The sequence below is a fragment of the Nipponia nippon genome, unplaced genomic scaffold (genome assembly GCF_047370975.1).
Source record: "Nipponia nippon isolate SJK-2023a ecotype South Korea unplaced genomic scaffold, ASM4737097v1 scaffold_4, whole genome shotgun sequence".
NCBI classification, from domain to species: domain Eukaryota; kingdom Metazoa; phylum Chordata; class Aves; order Pelecaniformes; family Threskiornithidae; genus Nipponia; species Nipponia nippon.
The window spans coordinates 103,540,451-103,565,519 of record NW_028262358.1 but is presented as its reverse complement, the minus strand read 5'-3'; the positions used below and the strand labels follow the sequence as shown (position 1 = coordinate 103,565,519).

The window sequence follows — 25,069 nt, the reverse complement described above, 5'->3', positions numbered from 1 at the left end:
CAATTTGGCAGGACCTGGGGACTCCATCTCAGTTATGGCTGGTTTTACTTAGCTTTAAATATAGACACTCATTATCACAAGGAGCAATGTGTTCAAAAGAGCTAATATGCTCTGGAATCTTGTATCATTTGCACTGGGAGATGAGTCCTCAGATCCCATCTACATTTGCTGGTAGTAACTTTTGAAAAAGCTATTGAATATGTCTGATTTAGTTAAAGGAAAAATAAAAATTGTCATATGAATTCACTGTCCCACAGGCTGTTTTATTTTTCCACATCTTTTTTTCTCAGTGAAACGTCAGTACTGGCACAAAGCCCCCATGCTACAGGCTGGGGGGACTCTGATATTGTGACTTTTCCGGCAGGTGGAAAAAGTCAATCTAATGAAAAAGCTCTTTCTGAAAGCTGGTCTTGCACTCAAGGCCACTGCAGACTGCAAAGGAGCCTTATGAGAGCTTCTCCATGAATAGAGTAAGCTGGCTTGCTCTGGGGAGTAGTTTTATTGATTTAGCCATGTCCTAAACCCCTGTGCAGATTCTGTATATTGTGTGCTTGCACACCTTCTGTTTTGTGTGCTCCTTTTACTCAGAGGGGAATCGAACTCATTATGAAAACTGTAGAGCACTGCCCCAATGTTGCTTGTAAAATTTGAGTTGAACATGCTATGTTTCCATTAGCTTTATGTTTAATTCCTATAACAAAAGTCCAATTCATGATACAATTGTTTACTAATCTGCCACTGAATTGAATCCATCTACTGTATGATTCTTACTTTTTACTACTGTCTTACCATGCTGTTTTCTTATGAAAATGAACAAAGCAGTGTATGACTTTGAGTTGACTCCATCTGTGGAAAGATTTAATAGCAGAGTTATAAAAATAGAGGTATACAGGCTTTTGAACAGCTGATGAACAATAATTTGCAAAATTTGTGAATATACTAAACTGGTTCAAGAAACTAATTAAATATTTTGATTAACAGCTATTCATGTGGATGAAGGGCGAAAGATTGTGATCAGTAAGGATGACCTTGAAGGTATGTAGCATTTCTATGATATCAGTCCATCTGTTTATATCCCAGGAATTTAGCATTACAGAAACATAGCTTGAAAAGAAATCCACCTAGTGAATAAACTCTTTATAATGATAAATAAAGACAGATATTCTGGCTTGCAAGGCTGAGAGAACACAAGTGAAAGGTGGGGTCTAAAAGGACAGAGAACACCACACCCTCAACAGCACTACTTTCATTATGTGCTGACAGCATCTCCTCACCTTTTTGCTTTGGCTAGTGCTAAGCTGAGTTTAAACAGCTGAACGTTGCATTTGATTGCTCATATTTCCCTTCCTCCTGTCCTTCTGGGAGCTAAATATAGCTTTTTAGACTGAATTTGATGATCTGAGCAAGTTATTTCTATTTTCATAAAAACTTATGAAATCTATCCCAGTTCTCTAATTAATATATCTGTCTGAATAGAGAGGTTGTTCTTAACGTTAAGTTTATACACTAAATATTGTTTTTCCTCAAGAGAACTGGAGACATCACCACCAACTTTTGAGATAAAGCTTGAATTTCTTCTGTCATTGGTTTTTTCTATATGTAGTGATTTTTTGGGGGGCTTGAATAATGGTCTTCTTTTCACTTAAACTGTCAAAAATGTTAACTATAATGGCTAAGTAGTAAAAAACCCTCTCTGCCTACTCTCTTCCACAAAGGTTATAAAGCTATAACTTGAATAATAACACAGTAAAAGAAAAACCACCTGAAAACAGGTGTAGTTCAGAGGAGAATTAGACATTAAATGTTTTCTCCAGTGCACAAGTGGGACAGATGAAGTTTCTCTATTTTTACAATGGTACCCTAAATGAATTGATATGGATATTATATGATCAGAATCACATTATAGGATCAGAATACATTTGTCTTACTTGTTTGGCTTCCAAGAACATATTCCTGCTCTCAGGATTGCCTGAGAATGATCGGAAATGTTAAGTGGCTACTCTGGCATAAGCATGAATGATGATATTTAGATTTCTGTTTCATGAAGGTGCGTATTTAATAAAGGAATATGAATATCCAAATACCATTGTTTATATAGATCATTACTTTCATCTGCAAGATTGGAGACCATTTCTGAAAAAGTGATCTCATAGATCACAAATGGATTTCCTTTTTAGTGCCGGATGACCTTCCATTCTGACAGAGCAGGATGTACCATCATGTTATATCATTAGAAATAATGTAAGCTTTAGATTTTCAACTATGTAAGAAAACATGTTGAGATTTAGTTATGTGAAACCAATTGGAAACATTTTGACTTTATATGTTCTGCTGTGAAGTATTATTGTAATTTTCTTGACTGTATGTCGGCAACTTTGTCTTAAACTCAGCTGATTCATGTGCCTTTCTTAAAGAAAAAGTGTATTTGTAGGAAATCTAATACAGAAAGCATTGAGGAAAAATAAATTTTCTTTGGATATGTCAGTTTTCTTTTAAAAAAGTCTGGTTTTGATTGGGAAACGTGATGAAATAACTTCAGTGTACATTTTGAGCCTGGTTGGTTCTACAGATGTTTATAAACTGTTAAAACATCACTTCCATGATTTAGAGATTATTATTGAAACATTTTTCTCTCTTCTAATGTCAAATCCTGAGCATTTAGAGGATATATGCTCCTTGCTAACCTGAGAAGCGGCAAAACATACCTTAAAAGAATGAAACTCTTTGCTTTCTCTATTGCAAGCCATAAAAATAAAATATTTGTAGATATCTATCTGCTGAGTTGCTATTTATGACCTGTTACCAAGAGGAAGTTTCTTCAGGGCTGTGTAGCTATGCCTGAAGCTGTCCGTCATAGGTCCGAGCCTCTCCTATCTAGTGCTGTTTTACACCATTGTAATCCCTCAGATAGCAAAACCGGCTTCTTCTCAAGCTGCGGTGGGTGAGCGTGACCATAAAGGCCCACGCTTATTTCCTCCAGCCTGGCTCAGGGTATGCAGGCCCTGCCTCACATTCCTAGTAACCCTGCAGGGTGAGTGGGGAGAGGGGTTTGATCAGGCTACACCAACTGGCAGAGTCACCAGAGGGCTGGTGACATATTGTTTATGTCTCTGATCCACAGTTTTTAGAAGTGCTTTAGACTATATGGCTGGTAATACCATCACATTACAGGATACATTGCCAATAGGTTCTTCTTCCTTTTCTGCTTTCTGCTTTGATTTAAGCTGCTTTTCTCCTTACTGTACTTCCCTTCCAGATACCTTCTTCTAGTCTAATTTCTTGTAATAACTCTTTGGACTTCAGTCTTTGATCAAAAAATACCTCTTATTTGCATACAGTGAGTAGGTTTTTTCCAAGGCATTCTGCCCAGCAGATAGAAGTAATTCAAATGTAATCAAAGAAAAAAAAGTGTGACAAATGCACAGGTTTTCAGGGGCATATTTAACTTTTGCTGAAAAAGTAAATAAATAACTTTTAATACTGATGCTTCATTTGTCAAAATTTAATTGAAGTGAGCAAGTGAACTGCACAGATGATGTCATAGCCCCTAATAGCTGAGCATTGCACTACAGGGTGGGAGTTCAGAAAGATGAGCTGTAGCATGAGTGCTGACCCAGGGGTTAATCTGCTGTCTAACACTCGCTACGTTTATTACTCTTCCAGGCGATATTCAGATTCCAGGCCCTCCCACCAATGTACATGCTTCAGAAATCAGCAAAACATATGTTGTACTCAGCTGGGATCCACCTGTTCCCCGTGGCAGGGAGCCACTGACGTATTTCATTGAGAAGGTACTGTACTGTACAGTGGCATTTGGCTGTAAGGTATTTCATTGCTGTGTGCAATTACATTCAACTCATTTTTAGAACTACAGAATGAACAGTAAAACTAACACTTTCTGAGGTCTCACAGGATTTGGTAACAGGATGTTAGAGAATCATGGACAACCAAATGTCTTATTACATGATTTAATGAGTATTGAAATGCAAGGTCTGGGGAAAAGGATGCCCCTGTGTTATTTGCTTACTGCTGTCTAAAATGAGAACAAACTACATGTGTAAGGTAACGATTTAATGGAAAAAAAAATCTTAAGATTTTGCAATCTTACAGGCAAGACTGGAAGTTTGCAGTCTGCCTATATTAAAGGAAAGTTTCTGGTAGTCCTGTGGTAGAGCAAGGAATAAACAGTGACTCATAATTTGATCCTCACTTTCCTTTTTGCAGGCTTACGGCACCCTCTGCTATACCCTGACATTTCCAATTTATTCCCTGTAAGGTCAGTGGAGAGGCAGATGCCTGTCTCAGGTTCACTGCTCACTGGTAGTCTTCATGGCTGCCTTCTTCTTCCCTTTGACTTGACAGGGGACTTCAGTGATCACAGTAAGGGAGGTTTGTTCTTCTCCCATCTAAGCTACTAAGATTTAAATACATCTGTCCCTGAGCCAGGTTTCTAAATTAAGTATGGATTACAGCCAGAGGTCATAATCTTTCCTCCTTGCTACAAAGTTTCCCCAGTAGGTAAATTGGGCCTCATACCTGACCTCTGAAACACTTACATGCCAAGCTATACTTAGTTTTTATGAATTATGCCTCTAGCATATGCCCCCTCTTAATGATCCACAAACACTAAAACTGTCCATAAAACTGCCACACATTCAATTTGCATCTTGAATATTGTGACAGCCTTTTCTCAGGCCCTTACCATACAATTTTTTTCTTCTCACATCTGTTCAGCACATTCCTCCAAAGTTCATTTCCCAGCCAGTCATTCTGTTCACATCACTCCTCTTTTTGCAGCCCCCATCTTCTCTTTTTCTTCTCAGTCACATCAAAATCTCCACTTCAAAAGACCTTTATAACCCATGTCTACATTCTTCATCACCCATTACCTGCTGGTTGAACCAATAGGTGTAAAGCGAAGTCCAGTCACTAGTTAAATTTTCCAGCAGCCATGTCCATGATTTCTCCTATTCTGCCGTTCACGTTCAAAAGAAGTAATGAAAATTTCCATAGAAATAAGTATCTAGTTTTCTTTCTATGCAATAAAATAGCCTGTCCTCCTTGTACTTATTCCCAGTTGCATACATTTGCTCTTATCTATAAATTTCAAGCATGCTGACTTAAGGATTTTGAACCAGCTCTTGGCATGAAAATACCTCGTTGTTTCCAGAATATGCAGAAATAGCCCAGATAAAAAGCTCAGATGTAGATTTCCATTGAGTGGACACCTACACTTGGTTAGTTGAATTTCATTCTAAGTATGAATTGGAAAATAAATTTATCTGCTTGTTTTACAGAAATAGCTTTATATAGCTCCAGAAACAGTATAGAACAATGACAATGATCAACAAACAAGTCTTAATTAAATGCCAAACTTGGTGAGGGAAAGTGAGAATGAGGACTAAAAGGCTATTATTAGAAAAAAAAGGTTCATTATACTAATTAATACCTGAATCTAAAATCTTTTTGCATATAAATAATTTATATATATATGAATAGCTCAGTCAGCTCATAGGTGAATGTTTGTTTTTTGCTTTCCACAGTCATCTGTTAATTTAGAAAAGCACAATTTCTAATTAATTTATTTCAAATAAAGAAGACTCAGTCCTGAAGAATAAAAATGAATTTCTAAAGGCTTCAAGAAACACAAAATGGAAATGAGTTCTCTATGCTGTATAGCAATGTTCCTTTAAAATCATTATTTAACAGATAAATCAAATCAAACTACAGAATAAAATGTGATGTAGATTGTTTCCTCTGTGAAAATGAAATGCAACAATTAATGTTTTTCATGCCAGATAGTAAAATATATGGCAAAATAATGTTTATTTCATATTTTCTATCTTTTTATTATGAAGAAAATGGATGTTATATTTCTTTCTTCTGTTGAGAACACTAGGTGGTTTCAGTATCTATGAAAAAGATTTTGATATATGGGCCCTAGATGTTTAAATTTTTATTATTTATTTAGAGTAGGCCTCATTATATACAGAGTAGTTTCCAAGCTCCGAGGAAACACTGTTCTTCCTCTAAGAAGTTCACAGTCTATTGGGTTTTGTTTCCAGACTCTCTGTTCCAAAATTTTATAAACATTTAAGTTGTACGCACCTTCCTATGCTTGAAGAAAATTTTATTTAAGCTATTTACTGGGCACTTGGGTTTTACTAAAATTGCTGAAAGATTCCATGACTAATTTTTGCTTTGGGTCAACAGCTTACCTGGGGAACCTAATGGACAGCAGACTTCTCTCAGAATGCTGGTTTGCTGTCTCTCTTCCATGTGCAGTTGTGATGATGATTAGCTCAGCTGCTGCATTGAGAATATTCAAAAGTAATTATTTCATTTGATGAATGTTTTTAGGGACATGACCTTACTCAACAAAATACATAAAGCTAAAGCAGTGAGTAAATTAACATCCCCTTTCCCAGCTTTCTGCAGAGTTTGGATTAGGATTTGCTTCCTTTATAGAGAATCTTTGGGTGTTCAAGTGAGTTTTGCAGGACATGAGAGTAATTGTTTCGGGATCAATCACAGTTGACAGTCATGGCCCTAACTGAAGGCTAGCTGTATGTACAAATGTGCATATATTGAAGTCTAGACAGGCAAGGAGACAGTGAGGTATTCAGGCCTTTTTGTAGAGTAATGGAATGCATGAGCTATGAGAATTTGCATGTGTTAAAGTGAGGGATTTGAGAGTGATCCTTCACTTATAGCTCTTAAATAAATTCATGACAGGATGCAATACAGCAATATGTTCATTTTTTGACAGTTCACAGAAGTGATTCACAGCTTTTTTTTCTTTTTTTTTTTTTTTATTTGTAGTCCATGGTTGGCAGTGGGAGCTGGCAAAGAGTCAATGCACAGGTTGCAGTAAAATCTCCTCGCTATGCAGTGTTTGACCTTGCAGAAGGAAAATCATATGTTTTCCGCGTCTTGTCAGCAAACAAGCATGGCATCAGTGATCCATCTGAAATCACAGAACCTATTCAACCACAAGATACCACTGGTAAGGCATTAATTGTAAGGAATTAATATTAAATACAATTGATATTTTACAAAATGGAAATAGACAACTCATTATAATTAGATTAGTATAATTGCAATAATAGTAATCAAATCAATTTGTGTTCAATACTTGAAGGATTTAAAAAAGACCAAGGTGCTAAATTTTAGAAACATTCAAAAATTTTCCTAATGATCACAAGCCTCCTTGCTGAGACCAATAACTGTTAAAAAGTTATATTAATTTTAGTTATTCATTCTTCAATGCGCTCTATTAATGTGGCTTGTCAAAAAATAGGATAATACAGGTTAATCGCTAACTTAGATAACTATATTGTCTGGCTCAGGTAATTATATGCTACCTAATTCCCTACAGTTTCAGCTGGATAAGGTAGCCTTTTGTTTCTTTCTTAGTATTCTGAGTTGCAAATTACTGCTGGTGTGGAATTCCTTTGGCATGCAGATGAGTAGATTTCAGGGATAGGGGAAGATACATCTACATATTCAGTGGTAACTTTCCAAATGAAAATGAAGTGTTTATCTTGGGGCCACATTCAAAAACACAAGTGAAAATTTAGGGAATGTTTATTCATCTTGTTGCTCAAATATTTGGTTTGCTCTTGTGGTTTTGCAGAGGTCACATATAACAGCCCCATGTATTGACAGTTGTGACCTTAAAAGCACATACCTTACAAGTACACTTGCTAGAAATATAAGAAATATTTGCAGTATCTGATATACCATAGTTCACTAAATGTTGAAAGATACAGCATTCTTAATGTTTACCATAATTTTAAAAAATATAACCCACCACCTTTTGCTTGATATGTAACTATACATGATGAAATAAAAACATCTTTTGCTTTTATGTATTCTTGATTTGATGCCTCATTAATGCATATAAATTATTTAAACCATTCAACATTCCCCAAGGTAGGGAAGAAAAATACTGTATTTATTTCACTTAGTACAGAAAATAGACTATCCCTTAGGGGCTAATACAAGACATTCTGAATAAATCAAGCAGAAAGCAGAAGATGCTATATCAAAGAGAAAGTGCAGGAGTATTTTCAGAGATGGAGTTTACCACCTGAGCTAAAATACATCAGACACACATGGCTCCTTTTAGTTGCCTGCACATAGCACCATTTGACATTCCTGAGGATAGCTGAGACAACTTCATGGGGATGGCAATCATTACACAGGAATTATGGGTAGCTTGCTTTCTTAAGCAGAAACTAGACAATGGATGGGGTATCCTAGGCCATCCAAAATGACACTTAATATTATGTAATTGAATTGAGTGGTAAAAGAGTATTCAGTCTGAGATTAACATCTAAATTTAGGCGTTTCCATGTAAGCATCTACAGGTGCTTTAGATATCTCTGCTCTCACTGTGGCAATTGGAGTTGGCTGATGTTGGCATAAGTTGCCCCATGGCACCCAGCTATGGAGTGTCTACAATGGGGTGAGATGAATCATTTTCAGGACTCCACCAACCACTGATCAGAGGCTCAGTTTGACTGGCCAAACAGACATCTAGTACCTTTTCAAATGCTTTCAGTTTGCCATTTCAGAGGAGTGTAGATATTCAGTATCTCCTGAGTCATATCTGGCAGCTCCATGAAGTCTCAGATGCTCTAAAATGGCCCTAAATGAATTTGTTTGGGTAACTGAATTACGCCCTAACTCTTTGACTATAATGGCAGCTTAAGAATATGTGCATGCACAGTTACACATAAACTCCTAACTGTAGATACCTTTATCTCAAACTAAACCCATTTGATCTTACAGACTTACTGCATGAAGTACAATAGTGTGTATTATTTTTTATTTTGAGAATGAAAGACTAAATGAAAAAAATGCTGCCTTTCTTTGGTTTCATGCTGCTTGCAGTTGTCCTCAATATATCAATCTGAGGAAACTGAAATGCCTTTAATTGGCAAGTGCTGGATGCCTCTCTTAACCTATCATGAAAGGCTGAGACACTGCCTTAGTTCCTTACATTCTGAAAGCTCAGATAGATATTTTATAGTGTACAGACTGCATGTTGATCCTTATTAAGATTTTTTTTTCCATTTAGATCTTGATGTTTCTGGTTCTATTTATGCACATTCAGGGTGTTTAGATCAATATAAACCAACAGTGAACTTTCATTGCATGTAAAGTGAACTGTATATTATGCTCCCTTGGGAGAACTATAGTCAACAGATTGAAGGAAGCTTTACCCACTTCTGTTTGGTGCTGCTGAAGTTGATCTTGGATATTGATTCCAGTTCTGGCTCCCTTAGTCTAGAGGGATGGATGTAGAGGAACTGGAGAGGTCCACTGGATGGCAGCCAAGATGGCCAGGGGCCTAGAGGCTGTGACTTGTGAAGAGAGGTGGATGTAGATGGGCTCGTTTAGTTTGGTGACTTACAAAGATGATGGTGCTGAACTGTTCTCAGCAATGCCAGATGACAAAAAAAAGAGGCAACAGCCACAAATTTTAGCTTAGTAAATTGAGATTGAACATACTTTCTTAGTGAAAAAGGTACAAGAGTGCAATGCTGGAAGAGGTTGTGTAGGGCAGCTGTGAAATCTCCATTATCAGAAGTTTTCAAGAATCAGACAAACCCATGACTGACAATCCAGTTTAGTGTTGGTGATAATCCCACTCTCAGTGAGAGGCTGGACCAGATGATCCCCAGACATCCCTTCCAACTAACGTTCCTGTGCTTCTGTGAAATCCATCTAGCTAAGTTCGGATAAACACTTAGCATTCAAACATATGCTTAAAGTTGTCCTGAAAAGCTGGCCTTTTCTGAATTGGGGTTGTCATTAGTTGACTGGAAAGCAGTATTTCTTAATATTCATGATATCATACCTCTACAGTTTATGTGCATTTCTTACTGATGCAGTAGTGCTACAGGGACATAAGCTATACATAAACCTCTTATTTGAGAGAGAACGTTTGAGACAGAACATTTTCATACCTGTACACCTTTATCCACACTGATGTTTGAAAACATGTTCTCCTATAACTCACTCCTCAGAAAACCTATATAAAATCAGACAGGTAGGGAGCTTCATAGCTTAGAATAAGTTTGTTCTAAGTAAACAAGTAGAAAAATAAATATATTTGTACACACATATATAGAAGTATCCAGACTTACAATGAAACAAATATACTAAAATATATAGCAATATTAACATGGTAGAAGTCATAGCTGTAGTGATTAAATATGATAAAAGTATACAGTGTTGCATCTACCTCAGCTTACTTTTATTTTTATGTATTTCATAATAGTATATGTTTTCTCTCTTTTTCTTAGTTGTCCCATCTGCACCTGGTCGGGTAGTGGCCACGAGGAATACAAAAACATCTGTTGTAGTTCAATGGGATAAACCAAAACATGAAGAGGATTTATATGGCTACTACATTGACTATTCTGTGGTGGGATCAAATCACTGGGAGCCTAGTAACCACAAACCTATTAAATATAACAGGTATTGACAATACTTCTGTATTTTAGGGAGGTTTGAAAACTGTAGGAAAGTTTTAAGCCAATTTACGTGCTAAGAAATGGTGTTATCATGGAAGGTGAGTGTTGAATGACTGTGAAGAAACAATCTGAAGAATCTCAGAGCTAAGCTTTTCAGATTGTAGGCCAGACTTTCTCCCCCGCCCCCCCCCTTTTTTTTTTTCCAAAGAGAAGCATCTTTTATCTATTCCATGACTTTGAGTTATAAAAGCAGGTTCTAGAGATATGATCCTGTATGTCTTGGACAAGAGTGAGCATAAAATAAATGCCTTTCTTAAAGTCTGAATTATGTTATGGGATAAACGGACCTGATCCACATGAGGAAGAGTATGAGAAGGAGAGGGAACTCAAAAGCTTTCCAGGGTGTTTCCTGCTGGAGCCCATAGTCCATGGACATCAGGGCAAAAGGGCATGCCATGTCTGCTATAAACATGGTGGGGAAAGTACTTCCTCTGCTGACACTGCTGTGCAGGAAATCCAAGTGTCCCATCCCAGAAACATCAGGGCTCCCTCATCTGCTACATCTATGGGTAAAGGACAGTAGCCCCTGTTTCTAGTTCCTTTGTCATGACACTAGCCCTGTCTATTTCTGATGCTTTCTTACTCCCTCCTGAAAATATCACACTTCATTATGTGATTCTTCAAGTAATTTCCTTTGTGACAATCATGCTTACTTTTATTGGAATCACTCACCAAATGCAAAGTTTAGATGTGTAATTTATATTTTCTTCTGGGTATATAACAAGCACATCATGTTGTTCAGTGTATTTTGTCAGTTATTAATTAATATTAAGTGACTTTGTGATCTGCTGAATCCTTTGATCAAGTAGTCAAGGAATTTGATCAAAGAAAAAGTAGAGACTAATTCTTGATCAAAGGGATTGGGACAGCACAAAAATAAGAAAAACATTTAATTTGTTTATATGTGAACATATCCTACAATACAATAGTTCTGACTGTTCTATCTACTACAATAATTACCTAGAACCTCAGATCAAAGGTGAAAGCTATTTTTGATAGTGACTATGAAAATACAACAAAAAATATAGTCCCTTCCCAGAATAGATTAGAATTTAGCAAGCCAAAGTTCAGAGGGAATATATTACAGTTTATCTGACTCTACCTGGTAGATCAGCACTAACAGTTTAATGAATACTGTGACTTTTGTTCCAGTGTCCCATCCAATTATATTGTACTACATCACATCATTGTATTACAGTTTCCCTTTTGGAAATTTCTTTTATGAAGCATTGATGAAGTTGAGCATTCTTATTGTTGCCAAGATTTCATGTCACAGCATAGAATGCTTCCTGTAAAAAATACACCAATACATGATGCTATTTTTATTTAACCTAGGTTTGTTGTTCATGGTTTGGAAACTGGAGAGCAGTATGTCTTCCGTGTGAAAGCTGTGAATGCTGTAGGATTCAGTGAAAACTCACAGGAGTCAGAGGCTATAACAGTACAGGCAGCCCTTAGTAAGTATGATTCTGTGCAACTCGGCTTCTTGTTTCTTGAATGGGTTACCTATTTTCAGCAATCAACTCCTTTGGTCTCATTTGCTGCAATGGTACATTGTGCAGCTATGGGGCACATCCCCTTAGTGAAGTTTATGCTCTGGCATAAACTTCATAAACATAAACAGAGAAAAGACATTTAAAAAAAAAAAGTTATTAATAATATCTGATGGAAATATTGGGTCAGATTGACTATAATGGCAAGGCTGCCTTCTGCTCCTCAGTTGTAACAAAGAAACTGTAAATCTTGATTAAGTTTAACAAGTAGCTTCTAGGTGATTTGGAGCGGTGCAAATCAGTTTAGCATGGAATTTGCTCAGTTTAGAAAAGTTTCAGGAAACTTCATTACTGTGTGGATGGACCAAACAGAAAATTCCCTTTGGCTACTGCAGGTTGGAGCACAATCTACCTCCTCTGGTACCCTGCAAGCAAAAAAAAGTGTAAGAACAATCCATTGTAAAACCTTCAGTAGGAATGACACATGCTGAGTGGAGGGCTGGATAATTATTTAGAACAAAAAGTACACAGATCTGGGCTACTATGGTCCAATTTTCATTTCTGTACAGTTTCAGTTTCATATTGAAAAATCTGAAATAGAACATGTTTCCCCCGCCTCTTGGAGAAGAAGACCAACAGGCATACTTGTCAGAAATGCTAGAGCATGTCCAAAGAAGAACAACGAAGCTGGTGAAGGGTCTGGGGCACAAGTCTTATGAGGAGAGGCTGAGGGAGCTGGGGTTGTTTAGTCTGGAGAAGAGGAGGCTGAGGGGAGACCTTATTGCTCTCTACAACTACCTGAAAGGAGGTTGTAGCGAGGTGGGGGTTGGTCTCTTCTCCCAAGTGACAAGCGATAGGACAAGAGGAAATGGGCTCAAGTTGTGCCAGGGGAGATTTAGATTAGATATGAGGAAAAATTTCTTCACAGAGAGAGTGGTTAGGCATTGGAACAGACTGCCCAGGGAAGGGGTACAATCGCAGTCCCTGGAAGTATTCAAAAAAATTGTGGATGTGGTGCTCAGGGACATGCTTTAGAGGTGGACCAGGCAGTTAGGTTAACAGGTTGGACTCGATGATCTCAGAGGTCCTTTCCAACCTTAACGATTCTATGATTCTATTCTATGAATAATCCTCTAAAAGATTTATAATTCAGAATGTCTATTAGAAGATAAATTTGGATGAGATGTTACTGACAAACTTACTCTATTTGATTTTTTTAGGACAAAGTGTTTCTCATATGGGTAGGTTGTGCACAAACACTTTCACATATATCACCCCTGTGTCATAAAAGCACTCACACCTTTTATTTTCTCACTGTGTGTTTGGAAGATGAGGGTTGCATGGGGTATGTCACCAAACACAGAGCACATGGGTCTGACACACTTATGGGATGTGGATGGCTTTTATCCATTTTGCTAGCCTTAACAGGAATTTAGCAGGACTATTTATAGGTGACTTACTTACATTAGCATGGACAGAATCTTTCTGCAGTATTATTTTAAGGGCATTTATAAGAGTTTGCTATGGTGATTCTTATTTACCAAGAAGTGGTAATAATTGCAAAAGCCATATTTTATGGCCTCTGAGTATAACATCACATTTTGAAAAAAAGAACAAAAGGCCTATTCTGCTGATTACTATCTGTTTTCATGCTGATTACTATTACGGCTACAAGATCAGGGACTGTATTAAGGGCCTCTGCTAACATATCCTCTTCTGAATGAGGTAAGTCACATTCTCTCGAGTTATACTGGTAATTCAACTGAAAATATCAGATGAGCTTTAGGGGCACAAGCTTAGCCTGTACTGGCTGCAGCACAACAGGATCAAGAAAGGGGTATCTTTGGGCAAATTTTCATGCACAGACTGCAAATACAAAACAGCGCTTGCCAGAAAGGGTGTTTGCGAGTAATAGGGGTGTAAAAAGCTCAGGAAAACAGTTTTCTTAATCTCTAGGAAGATGCCTCGGTGACATTTCTGCTTCTGTTACAGATGGGAGTAAACTCATGAAGGTAAACTCATGAAGGAAATGTATTTTCTGCCTCAACACAGGTTAAGCTCGTGAAAGTCTAAATATTTTCTATTCCTTATAGGGCAGAAAGAACTCTCAATCTGAAGTAGGCATATAATATGGGGACAGGAGGAGAAAACCATTAAGGCCATAGACCAGACAGTCATATGACTTCATTTCATTCAAGTTCATAGCCTTTTTTTTTTTCTTATTGGGTGATTCTTACTGTATTCCAAAAGTATTTGAGCAGTTTATTTGGTTCTTAGCAGGAAAAGATCTGATCCATTTCAGTCTTCTAGCATAATGTTTGGTCTGGAGACACTTTTGCTGGCATTACCATTTCCATACCAAAGATCATCTATTCCTTCTTCCTATCTCCTGAGAGGAGAGCACATTAGGCAGATGTTTCAAAAACTTCCATGTTTATGTTTGGAGATAAAATTAATGTTGATTAGCAGCTTTACAACTACTTTGTTACTGATATGCAACTGATAGCAGTACCCTGCAGAAAACAAAAGCAATACAAAAAACACTAAACAACTTCTACACTGCAGTGTTTTAGACTCTGTTCTAACTCTCAGGATTCTTATTTCCTTATAGCTTGTCCATCATATCCTCATGGTATCACACTTCTGAACTGTGATGGTCATTCAATGACCCTTGGCTGGAAAGCACCAAAGTACAGTGGAGGTTCACCAATCCTTGGTTATTATATGGATAAACGGGAAGCTAACCATCAAAACTGGCATGAAGTCAATTCTTCCCTTATTACCCGGACAATTTATACGGTTGGTACTTTTTAATCATTATCTTTCTGGAGTTGATTTGTACTATTTCTTTGCTTTTGACAGAGTCCTACTTTCTTGCAGAGAAGTTCTTTAAATACTTACTACAGCAAAACCAAGCCCTTCCATTGTGTATTTTGGAGTGCAACAAGTCTAAAAACTGGGGTAGAGAATCAGTGCCATCCCCTGCTATGAAATTCTAAGACCAATAAGGTCATTCAGATGAGGAAACTTTTGAGAAAAAAGTTGTGAAGCACATTTTTCACAAAGAACAAGATGATCTATAAAATGCTTCATAAACTATATTCATTAATGAGCACTATATGTATCACCACTGTAATAACATGCAGCGAAAGGATGGAAGCATTTAGCAGGACAGATGACCGTGCTGTCTGTAGAACTGGAGACTTGTAAATGAAACGGAGATGAGCTAAGAACAAATGTAACTGTCCCTGTTCTTACTCTCAAAATCTGCCTTCAGCTGGAAAGGGAAGTATATTAATAAACCTAGCATTATGCCTCATCACCTCCTTTCCAGTGTACCAGAGCAATGATTTTAGTTTTGAAATAAATTACTTCTGGTTGCGCTTACAATGTATTCAATGTTTCTTAAAAGAGGAAAATTTTGATGTGAACTTCCATGAAGAAAGGTTAGGAAGATAGGATATAGCAAGTAATAAATCAATCTGACACTTGTTAAATTAAGTTAAACAATTGGATTTTATTCCCAAATACTTCTTAAATTTATTTCTGCAAATCAGCAACTTTGCTATAAACCTCAGGGTCTTTAGCAGACATTTGACTCTAAAGTAGAAAATAACGCTGCAAATGCAGGAAAAATGTTTCATGCACAGAAGGCAGCTGGCAATACTCAGGTGTATGTATGCTTGTGAGTGAGTTTATAACTGGCATCTCTGACGTAGCAGATGGAGCATGGATGTTAAGAAATAAAAAAGGGAAGGTAGGATAGGCATGAAAGGGCAATACTAAGCAATGCTTTCCAAATGTTTTCATTTTTAATGCATTTGTAAACAAATGAGTAATGTAAATTAAGGGAAACCATTCAGTGTTTAATTAATTGGATATTTAAGTCTCAGTCCTGCCAGTAACTGTATTTGTGCCTGAAGGTGTTTCTTCATACATTAGTTTGAATGACTGAAATCTGAAATACTGTTGGGAAATAAAAGCAAGACAGCTTTTAGTAGCACAGAATATTTTGTGACATACTGCAAGCAGAGAAGGCCCTGAGATATACAGTACAGCACTGGGAAATCACTAAACATTTAACCCTCTCTGATTAAATAATTCTATGAGAACCCCACAAATATTCTTTCCCTTAATAACCTGGGATTTCAAAACCATTTTTACAGGCTGAGCTGTTATTCTCTCTTGTGAATCACTATATAGCTCTCTATCTTCAGGAAATTCTATCTAAATTGTATTAGTGCCTGACTTTTCCTGGCTTACGTTGTTTGCTTTGGTCTTCTATTTGATGCTACCCGTGGTGGGTTGACCCTGGCTGGACGCCAGGTGCCCACCAAAGACGCTCTATCACTCCTCCTCCTTAGCAGGACAGGGGAGAGAAGATATAGATAAAGACAGGGAGAGATCACTCATCAATTACCATCACTGGCAAAACAGACTCAACTTGGGGAAATTAGTTCAATTTATTGCCGATCAAATCAGAGTAAGGTAATGACAAAATAAAAACTAAATCTTAAAACACCTTCCCCCCACCCCTCCCTTCTTCCTGGGCTTAACTTTACTCCTGATTTTCTCTACCTCCTCTGCCGCAGCGGCGCAGGGGGATGGGGAATGGGGGTTGCGGTCAGCTCACCACACGTTGTCTCTGCCGCTCCTTCCTCCTCAGGGGGAGGACTCCTCACACTCTTCCCCTGCTCCAGCGTGGGGTCCCTTCCATGGGAGACAGTCCTCCATGAACTTCTCCAATGTGAGTCCTTCCCCTTCTTCACAAACTGCTCCAGCATGGGGTCCCTTCCATGGGAGATAGTCCTCCATGAACTTCTCCAATGTGAGTCCTTCCCCTTCTTCACAAACTGCTCCAGCGTGGGTCCCCTGCGGGGTCAGAAGTCCTGCCAGCAAACCTGCTCCAGTGTGGGCTTCTCATGGGGTCACAGCCTCCTTTGGGCATCCACCTGCTCCAGCATGGGGTCCTCCACAGGCTGCAAGTGGATATCTGCTCCACTGTGGACCTCCACGGGCTGCAGGGGGACAGCCTGCCTCACCATGGTCTTCCCCAGGGGCTGCAGGGGAATCTCTGCTCTGGCACCTGCAGCACCTCTTCCCGCTCCTTCTTCACTGACCTTGGTGTCTGCAGAGGTGTTCCTCTCACATATTCTCAATCCTCTCTCTGGCTGCAGTTGCGCAGTTTTTATTTCCCCCTTCTTAAATATGTTATCCCAGAGGTGCTACCATTGTCGGTGATGGGCTCGGCCTTGGCCAGCAGTGCGTCTGTCTTGGAGCCGGCTGGCATTGGCTCTATCAGACATGGGGGAAGCTTCTAGCAGCTTCTCACAGAAGCCACCCCTGTAGCCCCCACCTACAAAAAACTTACCATGTAAACCCAGCACACTGCCCCATCATATGTTTGTTACCATTCCATCATGTTTGTTACCATTAAAAAAATAAGACCAAAATCCTTTTTTATCTCATGTTTTCCCAGAGAATACAGTTATAGTTTATTTATTCATGAAAATCTAAAACTGTTCAGTATCTCCCCTGGAAGCACTACTCTCAGCTGCCTCTTTCTCTTGAGACATATGATTAAATATAATGTGGGGAAAATTATGCAGAGGACTGAGGTGTCCAAGACTTGGTTATTGTATTTAGGTGGTCTGGAAGAGGAAGGATGGAAGAGGGCTACTACCATGAGGCTCTCAGGGTGTCAAGAAGCTCATGCCTTATAGCTTGTCTATTTTGACCTCAAAATCTGAGATGGTGATGTGGTGATGGACTCATTAGATAAGTCAGGGTTCATTTACCAGGGATGTTTGCAGAAGTATAGCACGGATTCTGGTCATCCTATTTCCAGTGCTTACTTCCTCACTTTGTAATGGTAGGTAATATTAAAAGAAAGATGCACACAAGCCAGACAAAATTAGTGAGAGAATCTTTCCCAGAGTTATATCAGCACACTGCTGAACTAATTGGATTGGCTTTTCCTTTAGCTTCCCGTTGTTTTCCTTTCTTCCCTGGTCAGTCAACTATGACCTCTTTAGACTGCAACAGCATTCGAACTCTTGCTTAAGTGACTGGCTTATGAATAGCCATTCACAAGCAATGCAAAAAGGTATTTTGTGTTAGAACACTCACCCATAAGTATCTGCTAGTGGTCATTCATTGAGCAGGCTCCCTGGACCTTTGCTCTAACCTTTTACAGCCTCTCATGCCAATATATTGAGTGCTATTATTCCTAGGATGATGTGGCTGAAACACATGGAAGTACAATGTAGATCTCTGCAGTGTGTTTGGTTTAAGTGTAAAATCTTCAAATTAGATTCTTCCAGTACTCCAGCACAGCAGTAAGGCCTGATAATTAGTCAACTAATGTCAGAACGCTTATTTTTAAGTATTTAATTTATTAAAAGAATACAAATCATGGCTTTTGATATATTGAATTGTTTTCTCAAAAAAGGTAGAAGATTTGACAGAAGATGCCTTCTATGAATTCAAAGTTGCTGCTGCAAATCTGGTTGGAATAGGTCAACCTTCAGATCCCAGTGAGCATTTTAAGTGTAAAGCCTGGACTATGCCAGAACCTGGTAAGACTATTAGTTCCTCATGAATTTCAATTCAATATAAACTCTTTAAAACACAGTCAGTGTAATGTCCCAGCCAAACTCTGCTGGATGTCTTTCGGTTCATTTCTGCCGTATTACCTGTTGAGATTTCCATTGCTTCCGAGGTCTCCTGTTAAAAGCTGCCTCCACATCCCTACTGGTGACATTGAATGTCCTGGGAAGTGAGCGACCTTTACTTAGCTTGCTGAGTGTCTCCTTTCACCACCCACATCAGCTCAGGGCAGAAAGTCTTCAGCCTTTAGTCTGTTTTTATCTCTATCAGCTCTTCACCTCCAGCCCTACAAGCTCCACCTCACATGAACCACCTATAAAATACACAGGCATCCCTGCACTGTAACTGCAGTCTATTAAGAGTATTCCTTGAGTTTCAGACTCCAAAACCATGTTTTTTGTTCATAAAAAAGACACAACAGGGGCCTGTTTCTTGACATAGAAGCAAATAGCACATCATAACTCACACTTTACAGCTAAAGTCTCCAAGTCTCAACTGGTGTGCCCTCATTTATGTGTTTTCCTCAGATTGTACCCAGGTGTTACCTGAGAGATTATTATTAGTCAGGTGTTAGAATAGATGTGCTAACAAACACACAGTAGGAATGACTACATATTAGCACTCAAACCTGTGTTTAGGTTGTCTGTAGTTTAGCAGTGCAGATGTAGCTGCAGACTGTTAATTGCTTTGCTAACTCTGTAAAATATGTTAAATAAGAAGTATTGTGAATTCAGGACCCCCAGCAAAAGAAAGTGAAACTTTAGTCTACCTCACGTGAACATATAAATTTGTGCCTAAATGTTAGCCATCTAGGGAATTGGTTCCTCTCAGTAATGCTCAAGTTCTGTAAATAATCTATGAAAGGGTTTTTGAAGGCCCGTCCGCTTATTTTATAACACCCTCACTCATACTGAGCAACACTTTTGCTGGAGCTATTTCTGATGTCTGGTACTGATTTGCCTAAACAAAGGGTGTCACAGTATAGCCCATAATGAAAACACAGGCACCTACCACTTTAATAGATTTCTACCTTCTTTTCCCCAAAATGCTGTAAAATACTGCTGTGTTGCTAAATTGAATTCTATTTATGACATTGAGCTTTGGTATGCAATTAAGGATCCATTCTAATACTTGTTTATGTCATCAGGAGCTGTCTGACACCTACACACATCTGTTTCATGCCTAAATGTTCATGCAGTTATTTTCTCAGTAAAGAAAAAAAAATACAACCTCTAAATCTGGTTTCGTAAAACTATTGGAATTTTAGTCATTTCAAAAAGACATAATTAGCAGAAGAAGGCAGGAAATTTTCAGTTTTCTTTTCTATGATATATGTAAAAAGTAATTCTTGCCTGGAACAAGAAACAGTTCAGTAAGATCATGGAATCACTTACTAGGAAAGACTCTCAAATGTCATCTAATTCAACTGCTTGCCCACACACAGGATCAGCTATACCTATCTCATTGACAGATGCTTGCCAAATCCATCCTTAAAGACTTCTACCCATGAAAAAGTCCAGGTTCTTTGGACGGGATCTATTCCTAATATTACTATGCTTACAGTTTAAAAGTTTTTCTAATATTCCTGAATCTTTCTTCCTGCAATTTAAGCCTGTTTGCTTCTTGTCCTGTTCACCAAGGACATGAAGAAGAGATTATTCTTTTCCTCTTGGCAACAGCTTTTCTATGTGTTTAAAGACTTTATCAGACCCCTAACTTTCCCCTTAATTTGACAAAATCCAGTTCACGCAACCTTTTCCCATAGATCATGTATTCCCTATCTCTAAATAAACATTTTTTTTGCTGTTCTTTGAACTTTTTCTAATTGATTCATGTCTTTCTTGAATGGCAGTGCACAAACTGGAAACATTATTTCAAATAAAGTTTTTTCAATGCTGAGCAGAGAAATGGTAACTCCACATCTCCCACAATTATTTGCCTGCTTACAAATTCCCTACTATTTGTCTTTTAAAAAAAATATTACACTGTTATGCTAAGTTTCAAGTTTACTTCTTTTTAATGCCCAGATTCTTTTCTGCAAAACTGCTTATCAGAGACCTGTTCTCCATGCTTTCTAGCTAAATTCTTCTGAGTTTATAAATCTTACCTTCTGGATTTAATGACATGGCAAAGCTGTCAATAACAAAATGTTTAATCTCCTGACCGTAACTCCCTTTGTATTAATTACATTTTCTTATCAAAATTACATTTTGTAATAGTTAGTATAAATGCATCATCAGTGGAACAATTGTTTTCCTTAAAGAAAGGATCTGTGATTTATACTCTTTACTGTGTTTTCAAAATGTCAGTGAAATTGCCTAGTGTGTAAACAAGTGAAGATTATCCTTCATTTTAAATGATATATAAAGAAATAAAATAAAAGGCACTTTCAGGAAATGAAGAAAGTGAAATTTCCATTTTCATAATGAACAATCTGACCTTTCTACTCCTTGGCTGATTACATTGTTCTCATTATGAAACTAGTTGAACAGAGTATTGCATTCTTCCTGCTTAAAAAAACACCACAAACAACCCCCTTTCCCCCAAATCACCAAACCTGTTAAAATATTTCACAAGCCATTTTTAGAATAATTTTTTAAACAGTGGCTTAGCAATAATGAAATAATTGAGATTTAAGACTGGGAGAAAGAGGCTGACCCTCTTCCCTGACTTACTAAAGATACTGAAGACTAATGTAATGTGACTGCAATATACTCCCAGTGTCAAAGAAATATTCTTCCACCTTTTTATATGGAAGGGAGGTTTCCTTAGACAGGCCAAAACCCCTTGCAGGATTTCCAGAGTGAGTGATGGATTCCTTGCCCAGAGCCCATAATTATTTCATCCTTCTGCAGAACTCTAGTCTTAGGTATCTCCGTGAGCCTCTGTGAGTTAGAAATGATAGCTAATGAATTATTTTACATGACTGAAAAAAATGAAACCTCTGTGGTCTCAGAATCCTCAGAATAGAACATACTTCATTACACATTTTTTTCTACTGTCTAGATTTCTAGCAGGTGCATCTGCCAGTGGAATTTTAATTATCTGTGGATATATAGACATTTAGTTTGGGATTTTTGAAAAGCCCTGAGAGAAGGCTTTAGACTCCTTGAAAATTGCAGTCTTTCCATGAGAAATCCAGTATTTATCCTCATAAGGTCTGCAACAGATACTTATATGTTTCTTTTCTGAAATGTGCTTATCCACTATGGAGAAACATTTTTCTGTTGTTTTTCGCTGTATATTTGCTGAATATCATCCTTTACAAATTTCATGTTCATTCTTTGCTGGTTAACATCGTATAGGCTGGAAAAACAATCAGGTTTATTTGCAAGGTTTTTCTACTCTTCTTTATTTTAAATGGTGAGACATGCTGTAGGGAAAAGTAATATATTGAATTAGGCCAAACTGACAACACTGAGAAAATCCCTAAGTCTCAGGTATTTTCAGGTTTCCTTGCTCTAAATTTAAAGCACAAGAAGCAAGCTTCCAGATACATTATTTGGCTGAATATCAGTATTCTGTCGTGGGTGTTTTCACCATGGTAGAAAAATGATATGATTATGCTTTTATAGTCTACTGGTATAAGTAAATATAAAGAATATAGTAAAAAATAAATGCTACAAGTTCAACTGAGTGGCACTAGAACAGTTAAGTGAAGGAGAAGGAAAGTATAGTAGGGAGAACATAACCTGATAGCTGCAAAGGTATGAACTCTCACTTATTCATAGAGCATCAGGATGGTTTTGGCATAAATAGTTCTCCTAACAGATATCCTCTTGAGAGGTTCTTCTTGACTACTGTTATCCACCTCACAATGAAAAATTCTTCTGTCAGGGAACGAGAAGCCTGATCCAAAGTCCACTGGTGTCAGTGGGTTTTGGATTAGTCTGAAGGATCGTGGATTATGTATACCAACAAAAAATAAAAATCCTGATGCTAAATTGTGAACTTGAGTCAGGCTCAGTGAAGCAACTTTGATGTGGGGCTGGTGAATTAAATAATAGACAAGAAACCTCTGTTACTTGTTGGAAAATTTTAAACTGCATGGATTTTCCACATGAATAACTTTCTCTTAAAATGCAGTTACTGAGACCTAGCTAAGAATGTATGCTTCAGAATACTAATGTCGCTCGCTGCATAAAGCAGGTATTGCTGTATACAGCCATGAGGGGAAAATGACCTAAATACCACATATACCAGGTTTATTGTAAAGGATGAGATTTTTGAAAGCGAACACAGTCAAAACAAAATTAAAGTTGTGCATTTCAGTCTTTACAGGGCCAGTTTGCACAACTTTATTACATTGAAGTGAACTTCCAATATTTGAAATATTTTAGGTCCTGCCTATGATCTCACAATTTGTGAAGTTAGAAATACATCACTGGTTCTTCTGTGGAAAGCTCCTGTGTATGAAGGCAAAAGCCCTATTACTGGGTATTTAGTGGACTACAAGGAAGTAGATACAGAAGACTGGATCACTGCTAATGAAAAACCTACTTCAAAGCGCTATTTTAAGGTAACATTTTCATTAGTTAGTGTTAATTCAAAACTGAATTTTAAAAACATCTGAGTACAATAAAGATGTGTATTTGAACTTGGGCTTCTGCTAACATCTTCATATAAGTAAACAAAAGAGTTTAGATAATTTTTTAAATTGGCTTTGCTCTTTATCTTGTTCAAGGTCACTGATTTACATGAAGGTCATACCTATGTTTTCAAAGTTCGTGCAGTGAATGATGCTGGGGTAGGCAAATCATCTGAGATATCTGAACCAGTGCTTGTTGAGGCACGGCCAGGTGATGAACTGCTTTCTCTCTTCTGCTTCTAAAATACTGAAATATTTAGAAGTGAATTTAATCAGTCTGATTTGATATGGTAACACAGATAAGTATTTCAAGAGTTAGAAAGCTCTTAGCCTTAAAACTTAAAGAAAAATATCATATGGATTGAGGTACTGTCAAGACTTTTTGCTTCACTTACTGCAGGAAATATTTGATAATCAGTTATTTTAATTTTTATGCTCATAAACAATGGTGCTACTCGCTGTGAGTGAAAAGAAACATGACAACAAATTTATTAAAGTTTCAAGAGTGATAATAAAATGAATTTACTTAAACTGTTCATGTCTTCTCATATTCAGTTCCATTTTATAGATTTCTTTTTCAATAAGCATTTATTATTTTTAGTATTCCTTTTTTTTGTGTAGAGTAAGAATCTTGCTAGTATGTGATGCTGAGTCAGCATATGACATAAACATGCTTCAAGATCTGCAAGTTAGATCAGTATCTGTTAGTGAAGATGGATAAAATTTGCATGGGCTTTAGTAATTTTTGAATTGCAGCTCGAAAGAAAAATGCAGCCTTGACATTTGAGTTGATTCCTATTTTGCAGGAACAAAAGAAATCTTTTCAGGTGTGGATGATGAGGGTAATATTTACCTGGCTTTTGAGTGCAAAGAAGCTACAGATGCATCTCATTTTGAGTGGGGTAAATCGTATGAGGAGATTGATGATTCTGATAAATTTAAGATTGAAACAGAAGGAAATCAGTAAGTCATGCCAGTGTATCAAATTATTAGAAGTTTGCCCTGTTAAAAATCTTAGTAATGTAAGAAACCGTGCTAATTATATCCTTCTTTACTCATTATTTTAGTTCTAAGCTGTACTTCAAAAATCCTGATAAATCAGACTTGGGAACTTACTCTATCTCAGTTAGTGACACAGATGGGGTTTCATCCAGCTTCGTTATGGATGATGAAGGTAAGGTCCTTACCATCTCAAGTCTTTCTTCATTTTATGACCTCAATTGCACTAAAAATTGTCCAAGAAAAAAAAAAACACCGCAACTCTCACATTCTTTTCTATGGATTAAAGAAAAACAAAAAAGACCACACAACAGGCTTTGTGTGATTATTTTTCTGAACTTAAGGCAGTATTTTCCTTAAAAAAAAGATAAAGAATATGCCAATTAGAATTGTTTCCTTTATGCTGGGACTATAATGTTGTTTGTGAATATCTGTTACACTTTCAGTTAAATGTCTGAAAATGTTGCTTTTTTTGCTGTTTTGTGAATCTCTTTCTCTAGTCTGTCACTTTTGCTGTGCTTTGACTTTATGGCCTTTCACATCTTATAATAATTCGTTCTCTGTTAGCTGTAAAGCTACCATCAGATCTCTGCTTACCAAGGAGCCTAATATAGAGACAGACCTTGAGGCTTTAGATATAGTTTCATGTAACTGAGATGCAGAGAATAAGTGAGCAGAGTGTGAGAAAAATGATGTTGTTTTAACAAGATCTGAATACATTGGGTTAAATTATCCTTTGGCTTAAATTTAGATTAGATTTGCTTTATTTGCTATTTTGTTTCATTGGAGTTGCAATAATTTGCTTCAGTTTGACTTTGGTTTACCATTGAGAG

The 25,069-nt window shown here is 37.4% G+C and overlaps 1 protein-coding gene across 1 annotated transcript in view; it reads left to right on the top strand.

Annotated features, from left to right (window-relative positions):
- The window catches only part of MYOM2 (myomesin 2), an 81,813-nt gene that overhangs the window by 30,667 nt on the left and 26,077 nt on the right, over positions 1–25,069 (top strand). The window contains exons 14-25 of the mRNA XM_087776342.1: positions 982–1,035; positions 3,664–3,791; positions 6,823–7,006; positions 10,317–10,491; positions 11,883–12,004; positions 13,261–13,281; positions 14,652–14,839; positions 18,492–18,618; positions 22,990–23,168; positions 23,334–23,448; positions 24,044–24,200; positions 24,305–24,411. Coding sequence (XP_087632468.1) covers positions 982–1,035; positions 3,664–3,791; positions 6,823–7,006; positions 10,317–10,491; positions 11,883–12,004; positions 13,261–13,281; positions 14,652–14,839; positions 18,492–18,618; positions 22,990–23,168; positions 23,334–23,448; positions 24,044–24,200; positions 24,305–24,411 — 1,557 coding nt within the window. The remainder of the gene's footprint in view (positions 1–981; positions 1,036–3,663; positions 3,792–6,822; positions 7,007–10,316; positions 10,492–11,882; positions 12,005–13,260; positions 13,282–14,651; positions 14,840–18,491; positions 18,619–22,989; positions 23,169–23,333; positions 23,449–24,043; positions 24,201–24,304; positions 24,412–25,069) is intronic.